A 19,636-nucleotide genomic window follows, 5' to 3' on the forward strand; every position below is an offset into this window, starting at 1 on the left:
ATAAGAAGACTCCAGACAACTGAAAAGTATTGATTTCAAAGTGAAAACAACTACATAGATTAATGAGAAAAGAGGATGGTCATTTTTGAGAACTAACTTAGAGTCTGGAAAAAATAAATGGAAGATGTATCTTAAAACACAGGTTACAAATAAAAAGGGATAGTATATCTTTTAAAATTCAATTGCAAATACAGAAAACACTGCAGTTGGTTTAAGCAGGAAGGAATTTAGCAAAGTGGGTGCTTACAAAATATTTAGGACTAGAGGAGCAAGTGGTAGGTTATCTCCCAGAATTAGTCTATCAAATTAGTGCTCCCACCACAGTCAGGATGATGGGGAACTAGGGAGCCACTGCCCCTCTCCCCTGTTGACTCCAAGACCAGCAGCTCAGCTGGGTGCCAACAAAAAGACCCGCTTATGCCTGATCTCAAAGCACCCACAGCTAGTAACCAGCTGGGACACTGTCACTGTTGCCACTGGGGGAAAAAAAAAAAAAAGCCTGTAAAATTGCGCTGCAGAAACACTGGTTCCTCCTCACTCTACCTCTTGCCTGGATTTATATGTTTGGTGGAAGGCAGGTTAAATGTGGGACACAGTTGGAAGCAAGTCTGGGAAATGTGGTCTTTGCTTTTCCTAAATCTAACATACACTAAAGCATATTAGAAGTGGTTTGGAATCATATTCTCTACCATATATGATATAGACAACATTTGTCACTATTTTTATCTGTTTGGCAGAAATCCTCGCAATATGTAGTACTATATTTAATCAATTCTAGGATGCATACTATTTATTCACAATTAAACATCTCCGAACTTGGGAGATGGCATTTTAAATTCCCCTACTTTAGGGGATGTCCAGTCAAACAAAAGGGGAAAGTAAATGCTCAATGAATGTTGGCTATTATAATTATTATCTTCATCAAGATATTAAAAAATAAAAGGAGAGATTAGTGGCAACATATTTTAAAAGTGGTTAAGCATCTTGCTATGATTAAAAACTGAAAGGATAGACAACTCTTATTTTTGTATACTGAAGCTCACACACAGCAATCTGTACATTTTATATTTATAATTTGTAAATACAAAATCCAAGCCATTAGCATCTGCACAGTAGTTGGCAAATAAAATCCCCAATAACAAAGCAGAAAAATAATCTATTATGAGGTTGAAAACAGAATTTGAAATCATTTTGAGTTAAGGTATGGGAAACACTTGGGAAAAGTAGCAAATAGCAGCATGAAACAAGCTGTTGCTTGTTGATGATTTTAATTTAAATTTTTATGAAAGACTCCACATCACCTGAGAGTTAAATAATAAATGTGAAGCTGTAAGGTAGAGCTGAATTAATATGCAAAATCTTGTAATTATTTCTTAGCTAACTTTTAGAGATTTGGATTTAAAACCAGAAACATATCTTCTAAAAAAAGAAAAGGCTATTCTGTGTGTATGGGGGAACAGAACATATATTTAATACATAGTGTGGAGTAATCCATTTTAAATCTTACAGGCACTATCTCAACTGCTTTAAGAGTTATTTTAACATTTCTGAATGGGATCTTTAGGGGTTAACATGTTTCAAAATGTAAATTTTTTAAAGAAGGCTGCCTCTTTACATATGCTTTTGAATTTCTTAAATCAGATCCACACTAGCTGAGCCTCCAGCATTTTAAAAGGTAAAATTAGACACTGAGCTTTGTATTTTGCACAACCAAACACAGTGCTCAGGACCTCTCATTGGATTTGCAGTTAAGTTTGGATACCTCTAATAGGTGCTAAAGCACCCTGGACTTTATCTGAACACTTACCAAGCTATTATGTAAATGCTGGTTTTATTATCTCACTCTACTCAGAGGGCAAGTGTCATCTCAGTTTTGTTATTTTTTCACCCCCAATACTTGGCAATGTGTATGCTCACTAAACATTTATTGAATAAATCAATTATCAAACTAATGAATTATTGAGCTATAATCCTGCAAAAAAGAAACACTGCAAGAGACTTGAAATTAAAATAGTCTTGAAGTCTCTTTCAGATCTTGGCATGGTACCTTCTTTCAGGGAAGGAGGCAAAATTACAAAGGAGTTGAGTTTTGTCCTTATAGGAAAATCTCTTCCTTAAAACTTTTTTCAAAAATTATTTTGCTATGAAACTTAGAACATATGCACATACATAAAAGAGGATAGAGAAATATACATACAGTTCAACATGTACGTAGAAGGTGAATGCTTAAGTTTAGGACCCAGGTCAAAAATTACAACATTGCTAGGATCCCAGAATAACCCTCCCAACCCTCCCAACTCATCTGCTGTGACACCTGCCAGTCACCAGCCACACCTTCTCTTCTCTAGAAAACAAGGTCACCACTATCTTAATGTTTACAGGAATTTTTTTTGTTTTGTTTCATCATCCATGCTCAAATTCCTAAATTACACAGTTGAACTTAATTGCTTTAAATAGTGAGTTTCCATGGTTCATCAAGATGAGGTTACTGTTTAAAATTCTCAAAGATATTTCACGTCTAGTAAGCAAAGAAAGGAATGCATATGGATTGCCAGATAACCAAAAACATGCCTTTTCTTCCATCACACAAAGATAAAACAAAGTTTTACAAACACTGGCCATTCTCTTGCAATTTGGAAAAAGAACAACACAGTAAAAATAATTTTGTAGCAACATGTTTATTTAAGCCCTAGCTAAGTTTTCATTTACAAGCAAATATTTTCAGGGGAAAAAAATCACATAAGACAATATTTTCAAATGTTATACCATCTACATAAAAATTAAACTTGCAGAATTTACAAATTAATATTCTGAGCAGACAGAAATATTATACATCCTTTTGCAAAATCCAGTCAACAACTTTTAAAAATTCATACAGGTACCACACAAGATAGTCTCTCTATACAATCTACCTATTTACATAGCTTTTCCCACCACAGATGATAATAGCTCTCATCATAGCTACCAAGGTTCGCAAACATAGTATATTTAAAATATATTTAGCAGCATATAAAAAATTAGATAAAAGGGAAGGAAATACTACTATTAAATAAAAACAAAATTAAATGGTCATAATAGAAACAACTCCATAGGAAAACAGATCAAAATATATTTCTGTTAGGACATCAACAATGTTTCCCATCACAGAATATATGCACAGCACTGGAAAAAAAAAAATTAACAGCATTTTAGTCCTGAGCACAGAATATAGTAGAGCTGCAAAACTTTGGTCAATACAAGTAAATGCCAAAATTTAACACAAACTGTCTACCCTTCTCTGTTAGTAGATTAAGATCAATTCCACCTTATGAAAATTCATCAATAATATTCTCATATCTTATTTTTGTCCATTACATTAAAAGAGCTTTGAAATTTGGGAACCCACTACAGACTGATATAAATACCTGACAAGCAAACCACAATTTGACTAACATTTTCAATATGTTTAAATACATAAATCACTTGAATAAACTATATGAATGAGTTAACGGTGGGCTGCATCGTATTCCAGGTGTGTTTTCTGACTGTCACAAAAGCAGATGTCTGGGTAATTCAAATAATTTGAAAGTGTGTTTTATAGATAGCCACAAAAATTCAGCCACAATAAAAGTGCGAATAAAGCAATATATCAATTGTAGGATATATATCTATTGGTTGATCTTAAAACTAAGCACACAGGATAGTACACAATTTTATTAGAATACCATTTATAGTCAGCAGTTGAATTCAGATATATTTTCCAGTTAATCTGATTCATATGTTTTGCCTAATAAGTGCAGGACAACATTTTCCATAAAGAATACAGAGTATTATCACAGCATTCAGTTTACAACTTATCTTCATTCATGTTTAATTACTGGCAATATCTTCCCCCAGATCTCCTGTGTCAGAGATCTGACCATCTTGCAAATTGCGAGCCTTCCAAATTCTCACAGTTCGATCACTACAAAAAAATAAACAAAACATGGATATATGAACAAGGGCAGAAAGATAAAGAAATAGCTCTTATAATTATTTATCATGGAAATATTTTCTACATAGGTCTTCAAGAAATCCAAGTACAAATATGCATTGTCTCATTTATATAGCAAACACATACCTTAATAATGATAACAGCTTATATTATCAAGGGCTTACCGTGAGCCAGGCATTGTTACCATGTGCCCTTTACATATGTTAACACACATTTAATTCCCTTTAACTACCATTAGCAATAGTTACTGCTATAATCCTCTTTTTATTGAAGAGCTAATTGAGGCCCAAATCACATGTAAGTGACACAGCTGAGATGTGAATCCAGGCAGTCTGGCTCCAGAGCCCTATCTCTTTAACACTGGGTCTGCACTCATTATTCCAAAAAACAGTATGTGATTTGACATAGTGTCAGAAGTCTTCAGGCAAAACAGCCTGCAGGTCACAGTGAGGCTTCTAGGAGGGGAGAAAGCTGGGGCAGGGTTTCTAGGGAGTTAGCGAATCTGGCAAAGTCATGAAGAATTATCTCTGGGTAAACTCAGCAAATAAGCCTACAGAAAAAGCAAGAGGCTATTGAGAAGTGAACTAATACTCCACCTAGCACAGAATGTAGAAGATTAAAAGCGATTCTGATGCCCTGTAAATATACACAGTTATTGTTCATTGAAATTGAAATTGTTTATAAAAAGGAAAGAAACAGTATTTCTGAGAAAACATATTTCTGTTGCCCTCGCAGGTGAATACTGGGGACCAGTCATTAGATAATCACATTTCTTAACATATCTCTCATGGTTAAAGAAATGTTTCTTTTTCCAATTTCATAAATAAGAGTTTCCATGGAATTTAATAGTTAAAATGCACTTCAGAGATTATGTATTCCATTCCAAGGGAAAAAAGGTTTAGTGGAGTGCCAGTGTAACACAGCAAAGGCTTTCTAGAACCCAGGCTTTCTAGATTTTAATCAGTTATCTTCTCACCATCCCACACAGCACACATACATTGATAACAGCAATGGAATATTTTCATTTATCCACCCATTCAAGCATTGCATTTATTCATTCAACTATTTACTCAACAAATGTTTACTGAGAACCTGCTACATGCCAAGCATGCTTGGGATATGCTTTTTTTTTTTTTTTTTTTGACAGAGTCTCGCTCTGTTGCCAGGCTGGAATGCAGTGGCACGGTCTCGGCTCCTCTGTGCAACCTCTGCCTCCCAGGTTCAAGAGATTCTCCTGCCTCAGCCTCCCGAGCAGCTGGGAAAACAGGTGCATGCCACTATGCCTAGCTAATTTTTATTGAGTTTTTAGTAGAGATGGGGTTTCACCATGTTGGCCAGTCTCGATCTCTTGAACTCGTGATCCACCTGCCTCGGCCTCCCAAAGTGCTGGGATAACAGGAGTGAGCCACTGCGCCCACCCTGGGATATGCTTTTTTTGTTTGTTAAAAAAAAAAAAAAAAAAAAAGCATTCTAAGTGCTTGGGATACGCTTTTTTTTTTTTTTTTTTTTTTTTTTTTTTAACAGAGTCTCACTCTGTGGCCCAGGCTGGAGTGCAGTGGCTTGATCTCGGCTCACTGCAAGCTCCGCCTCCTGGGTTCACGCCATTCTCCTGCCTCAGCCTCCTGAGTAGCTGGGACTACAGGCGCCTGCCACCATGGCTGGCTAATTTTTTTGTATTTTTAGTAGGGACAGGGTTTCACCGTGTTAGCCAGGATGGTCCTGATCTCCTGACCTCGTGACCCGCCTGCCTCGGCCTCCCAAAGTGCTGGGATTACAAGCGTGAGCCACCATGCCTGGCCAGGATATGCTGTTTTAAAAAAACAAAAATAAAATTTAAAAGCTCAAATCTTTTGCCTTTGTAGATCATATATTCTAGCAAAAGGAGACAGACAATAAACCATCATAAATGATTAAACTATAGAGTATATTAGAAGGTGACTAGTGCCACAGGGGTGAAAAGAAAGGAGAGCACAACCAAGGGGACCCAGAGTGCTAGGTGATAGGACAGATTAGAATTTTAAATAAAATGGCCAGGATACTCTTACTGAGGAAGAAAGACTTGCAGGATAAGGACATTTGAGAGAAAAACATTCCAGGCCAAAAGAGCAGCTAGGGCAAATGCCCTCAGGCAGGAGTGGCTTTGGAATGTTCAAGGACCAGCAAAGAGGTTACTGGGGTTGCAAGAAAAGGACAAGCCAGAGGGTACCAGATGATAAGGCAAGGGCGATAACAGATGTTCAGAGGGCAAGATCAAGTATGGACTCAACTCTAAGTGAAATGGAGGACCACTGTAGGGTTTTGAATAGAGAAGGAATATCATCTAACTTATACTTTTAAAGGATTATTCTAGATTTTGTGTTGAGTGTAGACTACATATAAGCAAAGGACTTTGTTTAGAAGTCTATTATAGTAATCCAAGAGTTGACAGTGATTAAGTCTGGTGAAGAAGTAGACGATGTGGTAAGAAGTGGTTAGATTCTAGATATAATTTAAAGGTAGAACTAACAGGACTTGATGATGGATTAGATATGGAGTACAAAAGAAGAGGAGGAATGAAAGGTTCTGTCCTGAGCACAGAAATGTCAAGGAAGCCATCAACTGTGATGGAGAAGGTTGTAGAATGAGCAGGTTTCTTGAAAAGATCAGGAGCTCAATTTTGGATGTGTTAAGTTTGAGATGATTAAATTTCCAGTACTAGCCATGACAGAGTAACTCACACCAGGTTAACCCCCCTATTGTAAACAAAGAGAAAACTTGACAAAATTTATGGAGCAGCTGTTTTCAGACACTAGGCAACAGGCAGTGTGAGGCTGTGATCCTGGAGAAAAGGGAAACAAAGAAGATGAACTGTGTGATAGCCCCAGCTATCTGCCTGGAAGCATTTTCCACACCACAGCAAAGGGAGAGGGAACCCAAGCAGAGAATCACAGGAGTGCTTAGTTGAAGAGACAGAAAACAAAATCCAGAAAGTAGAGAAGAGGAGAGATCTATGCAGAGAAAAGAACTCTACAAATCTACATAGGGTCCCCTAAAGTCTTTGACTGAATGTTAAGTTGTACATGAGTAGAGTGCAACTATAAGGTCAGACAGCAAACAGCTACCAGGGAGCTATGTATTGAAAACCTCCCAGAGTTCATACAGGGCTATGAGATGTTCAATTTCTGACCGGTATAGTAGAGAGATACCACTGAACACCTGGGACATTCAGTAGAACTGCAGGAAGAGTTAAACTTTCGTAGGAGAGCCAACTAACCCTAGAGTAATGGCTACTCTAGACCTACCTAACAAAGGTTAAAAACAAGTGTTAAAAACATAAAACTGAACCACAAGTAATCCAATTGCCTGATAAACAAAGCCTGATATTCTTTAAATGAATAAAAAGTACAACAAAATTGAGATACTCAAAATATTACAATGTCTAACATTTAATAAAATATTACTTGACATGAAAAGCAGCAGAAGAAAATGAGACCAGTAATTGTGAGAAAAATCAATGATATCAGATCCAGAAATGACAGGTATGAGGAAATTATCTATGTAAGTTATAAAGTGCCTCAGTTTTCCTACTTGTAAAATAGAGATTATAATAATAATACTTAACTTCTAGAGTTATTCTAAGGACTAAATGAGTTAATGTCTGCAAAGCACTTAGAACAATGCCTCGCACATAGTAAGCACTATATAAATATTTATTAAATAAATAAGTAGAACTAATTTTTTAAAATTCCTTCTGATTTTCTTGGTTATTTTCCTGTGATTTTGAAAATATGTTGTAGATATATTTGCATGTGATATACACTGAGTAAGCTGAGAAAAAGTTTAGCTCTTCATCTGCACAGCGGAAAGAAACTATCAATAGAGTAAACAGACAACCTACAGAATGGGAGAAAATATTTGCAAACTATGAATCTGACAAAGGTCTAATATCCAGCATCTTAGGAACTTAAATTTATAAGGAAAAAAACAAACAACCCATTTAAAAGTGGAAAAAGGTCATGAACAGACACTTTTCTAAGGAAGACATACATGCTGCTAACTAGAATATGAAAAAAAGCTCAACATTATTAGAGAAATGCAAATCAAAACCACAATGAAATACCATCTCACACCAGTCAAAATGGCTACTATTAAAAAGTCAAAAATAACAGATGTCAACAAGGTTGTGGAAAAAGGGAACACTTATACACTGTTTAGTGGGAGTGTAAATCAGTTCAACCATTGTGGAAAGCAGTGTGGCAATTCCTCAAAGAGCTAAAAACAGAACTACCATTTGACTCAGCAATCTCATTACTGGGTGTATAGCAGAGGAATATAAATCATTCTACCATAAAGACAAATGCACACAAATGTTCATAACAGCACTATTCACAATAGCAAAGACATGGAATCAACCTAAATGCCCATCAATGACAGATTGGATAAAGAAAATGTGGTACATATACATCATGGAATACTATGCAGCCATAAAAATAAATGAGATCATGTATTTTGTGGGAACATGGATGGAGCTGAGACTATTATCTTTAGCAAACAAATGCAGAAACAGAGAACCAAATATCACATGTTCTCACTTATAAATGGGAGCTAAATGATGAGAACTCATAGACACAAAAAAGGGAACAACAGACACTGGGGCCTATTTGAGGGTGGAGGGTGGAGGGTGGGAGGAAGGAGAAGAGCAGAAAAAAGTAACTATTGGGTACTGGGCTTAGTACATGGGTGATGAAATAATCTGAACAACAAACACTGGTGACACAAGTTTACCCATATAAAAAACCAGCACATGTACCACTGAACCTAAAATAAAAGTAAAAAAAAAAAAAAAAAAAAGTTTAGCTCTTCAAAACTGAGACCATATACTGGAAGGTAAGTAAGTACAATTACATTACATGTCAATCCCCAGGCCTCACTGATACATAATAGTAAGTCTTGTATTGGGTGTCCCACAGCCAATGTGGGATATATCCAGTAGATTTTCAAGGACACAAGTTTCCAAGGAAGTAAGCAAAAGTGGTGACTTTTCAGAAAGTAATGCATCTTGGAAATAGCATCAATGAAGCATCAAAGGTAAGCACCTTAGAAAAACAAAATAAATCGGCTCTGATGCAACTTAAAGATGAAAGTAAATCTAAATGAAAGGAGAAATTCAATGGAAACCGCACAAATAAAAATAAATGACACAGAAATAAAGTAAAGGCTTCAAAATAAAATCAGGGTGTTCATGCATTTGAGATACACTGAATAAAGGCAGTGCTCAAATTAAATAGATATAAATGGTACACAAACAAAATTGGGCGGTGTTTTAGATAGATATTCATAAGAAATTACATTTTATTTGAATGAGACCTACACTTCACATTATATAATACGTACACTTTCCTTTTCAAAGTACATATATATATGTACTATATATAATGTCATTTATATATAAAAACTGTCATTTTACGGTCACAACATCTTTCTACCTCCTTCATGTATCTTAAATGTCACTTTCTCCATGAGGCCTTCACTGACCACCCTATTTTGTAACCCTGCCCTAGGAAAATCCCATCCCCTTTCTCTCTTTTCTTTTTCACCATTGCACTTGTCACCATCTAACACATTCTACTTAATGTGTTTTCCATTTCTTCTCATAAGAATATAGACTGGGTTTGGAATCTGTTTTGCTCACTGCTCTATTCCCAGGAGCCTGGAACAATTCCCAGCACTTAGAAGATTCACTGTGAATGAACAAATGAGTCAATCAATCCAGCCATCCACAAGTGGGAGGAAGCAGATGTTATTACTATGTACTTATACTTTAAAGGGAGGAGGAAGCACAGAGAGTTTTTAAATAATTTGTTCCAAATATGAAGAATGGCAAATTTATTGCCTTTCTGAAAATAAAAATCATTAGAAATTAGTCATTATTTTCTAAAAGTCAAAATCATCAAGGAAACATGTGACAGCACACTTCCTAAAATAAGCAGAGTGCTATACAGGAGTAACAGTATTGTCATGTAACCTGGGGTGCCTAAATTCAGTGCCCACATGTACATCAGAAAATATAAAAAAGACATCTTAAAACAGACATTAGAACGATTATAAGAAGGATTTTGTATATTTAATGTTTCTAGATATTTACAACATATTAATTAAATCTGAACAGAAGCAACCAATATAGAGAAAAATCATATAAGAAAACTTACTCAGCTGCAGTAAAAATGTGGGTGGAATTAACACATATGGCATTGATAGGACTATCATGACCCTTCATCTCTCCAACTGGCATAAAAGTATCCATGTTCCAGACTTTCAAAATGCCCCCTCTGCAGCCACTGAGCAAAACTGGGTGGTCTGGCACCACTCCCAGGGCACAGACCCAATCCTTATGTGCATTTGGAACTTGCTAAAAGAAAAAAAGTGAAATCAGCAGCTTAAGGAGGGCTTCCAAACTGACATTTTCACATGAAAATAAACTGAAAAACATTTTATTGCCAAAACTTAATATTTGGAATTGCCTGGAGAAAGTTTATTTTCTATGCAATCACTCTTAGTGATTTAAAGAAATAAATGGATAATTTGCTTCCCAACTTGCCTCACTAATTTTCATCATTGTTATCAGCATTTAAGGGCTATAATCTACAGAAGGTAAAAGACCCTGAAAGTATATAGAACTTTCGAGCATCACATCCTCTTCATGGGCAGTAAATATCTTACCTTTCTCCAAAATGTATTAAATAAAGCAAGTTTGAAAACTGCAGCCTGGTATGTGGACTATAAGGACTGGCTCATAATACCACCAGTTTAAACTTTCAAGAGAATATAGAGGCCTGAAGATTTCTGCAGAAGACCAGAGATAATCTATATATTTCATGATGAGTAAACAGTAATTACAAGATCAGACTATATGACTATACTTCATGCATAAGCGTATGCACAATATAAAATTATAATCATGAACGTATGTTTATTTTTAAAAAGCTTTTGAATGCAACACTGTATATGCATCTATTGCCAAGTTTTTTCTATTAATATTTATGTTTCTTGTTTGTTTGGTTTTCATCTGCTGATTATAAGCAGGAAAGTGGAAGCAACTACGACATATAAATACCCACACATATATATAAGGAAAAACTTGAAATTGAAAAGAATTTCATCTGTTAACTAATTTCTTTTCCAGGGAATTAGGAAAAGGCAGCAATATTTGAATTTACTGATACATCACTTCAACCCAACTATCATTTTGTAGGAAATGAGAGAACCACCACTCTTAGCTGCATGAAAATGCTCTTATAGATAAGGAATTATTTATATTACTCTTGACTTTAGCTAAACTTGGAACTCTTTGGAATAGGTGTACATAAAACAAAAGCAAAACAAAATGAGAAACTGCAACTGCACTACTCCAGGCTGATTTTATTTAATAAACACATGCATGGAGCAACCCTAGATCTTTCAACTCTTATCAGCATCTCTTCTTCTCTTATCTAGTGGGTATTATTCAATGTTGACTGTTTCCCTTCTCCCAGTGAAGAACTCTGGGGAGGATGAAACATTCTTTAAGAAAAAGGCCTGATTAATATTATCTGTAAATGATAAAAATCTACATAGAAGCTCTTCAAGTTCTTCTACATGCTACAGGATTGTGTTGAAATGCCCACTCTATACCATGAAAAGGTTCTGCATTACCTGAAGAAGGTCTTTTTGAGTTAAGTCCCATTTCTTGATTCCATTATCTCTAGACCCACTAAATAGGTTATCCCCTTGAATGGTTAGTGCTTCTATGCCATCATAATGAGGGGGTTCAAAATTGTGGGTGGGACTCACAGTCCCAAGAGCTCCTTCTGTAACATCAAACATCTAAAAAGGTAGAAACAAAGCAGTTATCCTATTTAACTTGCAAATAAACACCAATATTTGTACAGTCCTAGAAACACATACACATGTATGTTAATCAGACATGACTTGTTTTGTTACCTATTGTTTCTGGTTTGTTAAATGTTTTCTTTTTATTTATTTTATTTATTATTTTGAGATGAGGTCTCACTATGTTTCCCAGGCTGCAGTGCAGTGCTTATTCACAGGTGCAATCATACTGCACAGCTGCCTTAACTGCAGGCTCAAGCGATCCTCTTACCTCAACCTCCCGAGTAGCTGGGATTACAGGCATGCATCATGGCACCAGCACTTAATTATTGTTTTGTTTTGTTATTTGTTGATATGTATGTTTTACTAAGTTAATTAAATTAACCTGGCATGATTGACAACTGAAGATAAACCTGTGCCCTTTTTTTCACACTACTTTTGCTTGCATGTTACACGCTTTGTGTCTGTAGGCTTTTAAGAAAGGAAACCAGATTTTTTTCATGTATAAGTACACAAATGATATGTTCAATAATAAAAATATTACATATCAATCCAGTTGAAATTCAAATAAACAATATGGTTATTATTTAATGACTATTAGGTAACTCTGCAGTCCCAGAGGTCATCTCCAATTCCCCAAAGCTGCTGTTCAAAACCTTTTCACTTTCCTCAGTTGCACTCATCTCTCTTAGCCCGTAACCTTGTGCTTTCCTGAAAAGGCTAGTGTCATAAAAAATACACCTTTTAGACACTCTCCTCCATTCTAAAAGTTTCTTTTTATCTTCAAACTTCTTCTTACCCTTCCCTTCTTTATCAGAGGCTAAAGTATACTTACCTATTTTCAATGTTCACATCTATGATCTAACTCCTCCTACCACCTTCATCAATTGCCACCACTTCAGTTTTCTCCTCACTCATTCCCTCTCCACTAAGTCCAATTCCTAAGTACATAAATACATTCATGTCTCTAGGATATAAAATCCTCTTTTCTTAACCATTCTAATTTCAAGTCATTAACCCATCTCTCATTTCTTAATCAAAGTTTCTAGAGTGAGTATTTACATTCTTCCTACCTCTCTTTCTTACCTTCTTCCTGTTGATTCTCACAGATATTCCCCAAGGCTGAGTTCCCAGTCAACTTCTCTCCACCTTGGCCACATCATCAACTCTTAACTCTTTGAACATCTGGTTCTCTTTGAATGGCTCCCCAAACCTACATCTCTAGTCACAACTTATTTTAAACTCTAGACTTGAATTTCTAATGGCCTTCTGGCCATGTGAATGTCCTTTATTAGTATTTCATTTAACATTTAAATTTAACATTTTTAGAATCAAACTACGCATCTTTCCTAACCTTACCTGTTAATTTCATAAAATTCTGAAGATCATAATATTTTCAGGATAAAAGATCATGACAATAAGACTCATGTATGAGTTGGAAGACTGAGTTAAAAGAGCTTTAAAATGGTTTCCAACCTTTCTTCTATGAAAAGTGAGACTGCATGATTGAATAATAAGACAACAAAACCACTAACTATGAATGAGGAAAAGATTAAAAAGAAAAAGCAAAGACTAGAAAGGAAAAAAGAAAATAAGAGAAAGAGGTCCTAGATAAATCTGAATACTTCAAAATTATCACTTAATAGACAAATATAATTCAGAAAGTCTCTTATACATACTTTGATGTAATGATCCTTGGAGCCAGTGATGATTAGATCTTGTCCATTGGAAATCCGATCCACAGTAAGGCACATAACAGGGCCTAGGTGTCCTGTTAACTTTCCTGTAGACTGAAACCTTTAAAAATAAAGAAAAATAGTTTTGTTTAAAATTATTTCTTAGTATGATGGGACTAAGCCAAAACATAAACAATCTACGTTCTTTCATAAAATAATTCACTAACTTTTTTTTTTCTTTTTATATGTTTAGAGATGGGATCTTGGGCCGGGTGCGGTGGCTAATGCCTGTAATCCCAGCACTTTGGGAGGCCGAGGTGGACGTATCACCTGAGGCCAGGAGTTTGAGACCAGCATGGCCAACATGGTGAAACCCCGTCTCTACTAAAAATACAAAAATTAGCCGGATGTGGTGGTGGGTCCTGTACTCCCAGCTACTCAGGAGGCTGAGGCAGGAGAATCGCTTGAACCTGGGAGTGGGAGGCTGCAGCGGGCTGAGATCGAGCCACCGCACTCCGGCCTGGGCAACAGAGTGAGAATCCAACTCAAGGAAAAAAAAAAAAAAAACAGAGATGGGGTTCCATTATGTTGCCAGGCTGAAGTGCGGTGGCTATTCACAGGCATGATCATGGCACACTGCAGTCTCAATCTCCTGGCCTTAAGCAATCTTCCCACCTCAACTTCCCCAGTAGCTGGGACTTACAGGTGTGCATCACCAGCTTTTTTCATTTTAGCTCCACATCTACGAAACTCTGTTCAAGTTAGTCAAAACTAATATAATCTATGATGCAAACGGGAGAGTCATAAATAAGTTATTCCAAAGCTGACTAATGTCATTTAGGTAAGCAAAAAAGCAGCAGAAGTGCAAAAAATGATTAATTTTAACTCCAACCTAAATTCACCTAAACATTAATCTGCTAAATGTCTGAATATGTGATAGGCATAGGACTGATTAGGTCCAATCTGAATTTCAAATAAAATGACGATATCACTGATGTAATTACAAAATCAGTAACAATACTGAGAAAGTAAAATTATTTTATTACACACACATTTTCACAAATGCACATAAGTGCAAGTACATCATATATACAATATATGCACATATATACATACATATATCTATGTACACACATATCTGTGTGGATGTGTACATCAGACAATAAGTGGTCCATTTCATCAATTATTATAAAGACATGAAAATGACCAGCTATGCGGCTGGTAGAAAACTGTGTGATGTCAGTTGTCAGAGAGTAACAATGAACCATCGTTTCACAGTCCTACCTCAAATCAAGCTGCTGGAATAAAGACATGTGTCTAGCTTCTAAGATATTACAGTTTCTTGAAAACTATTCTCTTAGTTCCTTTGTTAAGATCTACACTTAATTAGTAGTATCTTGCTGAAATCAACCAGGTTTCCAAGAGTCAAACTTATCAGCAAATGAAAAAGTGCAAAAGATTTTCAAAAGCTGGTATCTTTTCTGCCTTGTGTCATGATTTTGACTATTTCTTCTATGGTGCTCTTACTATGAGTCAGATTAAATATCTTCAAGAATAAACCAAGTCCTCACCTCTTTTCTCATTTTCTTAAAAAAGTACTGTTTTTAATTGTCTACATTTTATTTATAATACAGTAGTTAGGACCCTGATTTTTCTCTTATCTATTTATCTATAAATTATGCTTATTATACTTTGCCAGTCATACTTTAACATGCTTTAAATGTTATAAATTATAACACTAGTTTTTCTCAATGTTTTTCAAAAAAACATCCATTTGATTTACCACTGGCAAATCCCTTCTGGATGAGAGGTACCCCATATTACCTGAATTGGAAATGTTACTAAGAATCCTGTAATAGCCTGTTTAATGGCCTTTATTCTCCATTATAAGATGAGCTCTAAGAAGGTAGATCTAGGTTGGGCACAGTGGCTCCTGCCTATAATCCGAGCACTTTGGGAGGCTTAGGTGGCAAGGGCATTTGAGCCCAGGAGTTCAAGACCAGCAACATTTGTCTTGCTCTGTCTTTATTCCTAGTACTCACCACACTGTTGGTGCAATGCCTGACATATTTGGGTTGAATAAATATTTGTTAACTAATAAGTGAATGTTTCCTTGCCGCCAAAATTTTAAGAACTAGAAAACAAGCTAACATAAACACTCAACTAAAGGAAAAGAGTTCACACTTCATAGGAAATAAAAATTGAATGAAAGATGTAATGCCTTAAATTTTAATTTATCATTTTTTTCTTTTTAACTATTTTATCTTCTTAATACTTCATAGTTTACATATATTTTATTTTATATTCACAAAAATACTGTGAGGACTTTATGCCCAAAGTTGTTAAATTAATTTTATAAATGAAAAAACTTAAGATATAAGATGTTTAAATGATGTTGCAAGAAATAACTCTATCAAGAGTGCTGGTGAAACTAGGATGAGAATCTTGGCCTCTTCCTAGTAAACAACATGACTTCTAGGCAAATATTAAGAAATTGTACTCTTTCAATTTTATTTTTCCCCCATATACTTATTTTCCCCAGCAACGGAGATTAAAAAAAAGAGAAAATTATCAGTTTATTAATAAGGACACAAGACACATTTAGAGGTACTATGCTGAATAAAAAAGCCTATGATTTTACATTAACTTCTAGGGTCATAAAAATTGGATTTCACATGCACTAATGTTATTAATGTCTGAAGTTGTATTTGCCATAGGCAAGAGGTATGTTTTCTTAAAAATATCTACCTTTTAAGATCCCACATCCTGACAGCATTTCCAGAAGCAGCATAGAGGAAGGTGCCAGTTGGGTTTAGGGCAATTTGATTGATCTGGTTCTCTCCAGAAGGAATAGCTACTGTTCGACTGGTACTTGCAGAACAAGCATCTCCAAGAGTAACTTGACCTGAAGACCTTAAGAGATACAAACAAAGCAAAAAAGTCACATTTCTGGACTTGGGTTTGGCTTAGAATTCCTTGAATTCCCAGGAAACTGGCTGTAGGCAACAACAAGAACAGTGTCCTTTTGTCACTATATGTATACTACCTAGCACAGCACCTAACACAGAGTTGGTGCATATAAATAATTATCTGGTAAGTGAAGAGATGAATAAATAAAATAAGATTATGGATGAATAAAATAAGATTACATGGTTTAAAACTCTTACTTGGTATACTAGTAATTCCAGGCCCAAAGTTAGAAACGGCTAAAATATCTTGCAGAGAAGATTAGATTTTTTTTAATGTTAAACATAAAAAAATCAACAAATGGCTGGGTGTAGTGGCTCATGCCTGTAATCCCAGCACTTTGGAGGCCAAGGTGGGTGGACCACCTGAGGTCAGGAGTTTGAGTACAGCCTGGCCAACATGGTGAAGTCCCGTCTCTACTAAAAATACTAAAATACTACTAAAAATACAAAAATTAGCTGGGGGTGGTGGTGCGTGCCTGTAATCCCAGCTACTCAGGAGGCTGAGGCAGGAGAATCACTTGAACCTGGGAGGTGGGGGTGGCAGTGAGCCGAGATTGCACCACTGTACTCCGCCCTGGAAGACAGAGCAAGACTCCGTCTCAAAAAAAAAAAAAAAAAAAAAAATCAACAAATGATACATTGCCACAAAAGTAATTTATTTTCCTACAGCTTCCAGAAGCACCACCCTACTCCACCCAAGGGCCAGGCTTTACCAGCACTCTTTTGTGTATAAGAATTGCCTTTCTGGATTAAAGACAATGGAGACCTTTTGAATTATTTGCAGTTTTCATTTACTTTAACCCAATCATAGATGGAGTATCTAAGGCCTTAAACATAACGTATGCCTATTTCTTCAGATAAATTCTAGGTGAAATTTTTTTTTAATTTTGAAACATTTTCTTAGCTAACTTCAAAAATATTAAGCCATAATCAATCTTTTCAAATTTAACTTCAGTGATTCAATTGAATTGGTAAATTCTAACATAAGATATATTATATCTTAATATATGATATAATAGTATTATTTTTCTACAAGAGTTTCAAGACTTGTATTCAGTACAAAGAATAATAAAGTAGTTCTCAAATTACAAAACGGCACTTAAAAATAGTCTCTACTGTCTCTACAAATCAGTAAAAATGAACCTTTCTTATGCTCCCTTCTCTCATTTAAATGATTACCGAGTTTACATCAATTTTGATTATTAAAATAATTATCAATATCACAGCAAAAAGAATCACTTGTTCTACACTTTCAAAGACAAATACAATAACGAGCACAGAAAAAACAAATTCATCCTCAAATTATCCAACATAACCTGCAGTTATGAAATTTGTACTCACACCAAAGCAGTCTCAGTCCTTAAAAAACACTCTCAGCTTTTCAATCTCTGTTAATTAAAAGTTATAAGTACTTCTTCACTGCCTACCATGGTGATTTCAGCCATTTCCCAAGGAATGGTAGTTATTTGAAGCAAGTAATATAAAACATTGAACTCTATCAAGTAAGAAATAGTATGAAAATGTAATACCTTATATTTGGGAGGGATAAAATATGAAACGTATACTTAGTCACCGATCAAATACGGCTTATCCCTTTCTGTTTAATACCAGGTTCTTATATTTCATTTGTCAAATTTTCCCCCCTCTTATTTTATCTGTGCTTTTCTTTGTGAACACTTTAATATCCTCTGGGAAGTGGACAGGTATACAAAAATTAAAATGCATTTATAGTCCTCTCTTTTCTTATATTTTGTAAAAAAACAAAAAAAGAAGAGCTATTCCTCCTTTATGCTATATGTCTTCAAGTTACTTACGTTAGTGTTCGAATGCACTTTGCTGAATCTCTGATATCCCACACCTTAATATAAGATGTTGATACAGTGAAGACCAAACTGGTATAATTACAGTATTTTACAGACACGACATTGTTGGGATGACCCCCCAGTGACATTATTTCCTGCCCAGTCACCAGATTCCATACTTTACAAGTACGATCTAAAACAAACATATAAAAAAAAGAAAACACTGTTAATATGAACTACTTTAGGTTCTCTTAACAATAAAAATTATTTAAATAATTTATCTTCTATGGGAAGGAAATGAAAATAGTAATTAACACACAACAAAGATCCTAACTTCATCCTTGACCCTCTGCAACAGGCTCAAAGACAAGGTATATGTAAAGGATCAGATAAAAGTCTGGGATGTCTGGTGTATGTATCATGTGGTATTGTCTGGTGTACGTATCATGTGGTATTGAAAAAATATTTATGAAAAATTCTGAAATGGTCAAAAGAGTCTTGCTTCAAATTGCCGCTGAATTTAGAATGGCAGTCTCAGATCAGCCTCTTCAAAACATTCTTCTCTGATCATATTCCTACCTCCTCACAACATTCTCTACACTAGTAAATATACACACATTTTTCCCCCCAAGGGTCAATGATTGATAAATTATATTTTTATTTTTGACCCAAAAACATAATCACAGAACTATTCTTTTTCTTTTTCTGATATGTTAAATATCTAATTATACTGGAGAGAAACATTTAATTTGAATCATTAGAAAAATACAGTATTTTCAAAGAACATATGTTTTTTTAATTGGGGAATTTCTTTACTTTTATTCTCAATTCATAAGTTCTAGCCGGGATCTTATACTTCCCTCATAGACAATGAACAATAAATATTTGCTGATTAAAGTGAATCTTGGACTATCCCTAAATGCTAAAAACTTTCACTAGCTCCCTGAATTCCTGTACATGCTTGCTTTTCACCTTTCTAGCCTCAATGACCAGCACTTCTCTTATACATATTCCATTTTTCAACTCAAGTAGAATTAGTTTCCAAACATGCCCTACTTTTATCTTCATGTCTCTGCTTATGTTATTCTGTAATCTTGATTATTCATTCCTACCTGTAAATATCCAAACCATCCTATAAGGTACATCCTAAATGACTCCTTGTCAAAGCCTTCCTTGTTCCTCACAGCTGGGCATAATTCCTCCCTTTTCCAGAATCCCAAAACTCTTAGTCTATAACTCTTCAAAGCATTTATAGCTGGTTTCCAGTTACTTGCAATTGTACCAAAGGGGTTAAGAGTGCAGGATTGGAGAAGGGTATACCTAGGTTTCTAATCCTGGTTCTTCTGCTTACTAGCTAAATTTACCTGA

The 19,636-nt window shown here is 35.3% G+C and overlaps 1 protein-coding gene across 12 annotated transcripts in view; it reads right to left on the reverse strand.

Annotated features, from left to right (window-relative positions):
* Window positions 1-2,659: 2,659 nt before the first annotated feature.
* Window positions 2,660-19,636, reverse strand: part of KIF21A (kinesin family member 21A) — a 155,387-nt gene continuing 138,410 nt past the window's right edge. For all 12 annotated transcript variants that reach the window (XM_054527110.2, XM_054527105.2, XM_054527104.2 and 9 more), the window contains 6 exons: window positions 18,281-18,461; window positions 16,246-16,410; window positions 13,501-13,618; window positions 11,645-11,815; window positions 10,162-10,361; window positions 2,660-3,943 (listed from right to left, as the gene is read on the reverse strand). In XM_054527110.2, coding sequence (XP_054383085.1) covers window positions 3,850-3,943; window positions 10,162-10,361; window positions 11,645-11,815; window positions 13,501-13,618; window positions 16,246-16,410; window positions 18,281-18,461 — 929 coding nt within the window. In that variant the 3' untranslated portion in view covers window positions 2,660-3,849. The remainder of the gene's footprint in view (window positions 3,944-10,161; window positions 10,362-11,644; window positions 11,816-13,500; window positions 13,619-16,245; window positions 16,411-18,280; window positions 18,462-19,636) is intronic.

This window comes from Pongo abelii, chromosome 10 (genome assembly GCF_028885655.2).
Source record: "Pongo abelii isolate AG06213 chromosome 10, NHGRI_mPonAbe1-v2.0_pri, whole genome shotgun sequence".
Taxonomy (NCBI): Eukaryota; Metazoa; Chordata; class Mammalia; order Primates; family Hominidae; genus Pongo; species Pongo abelii.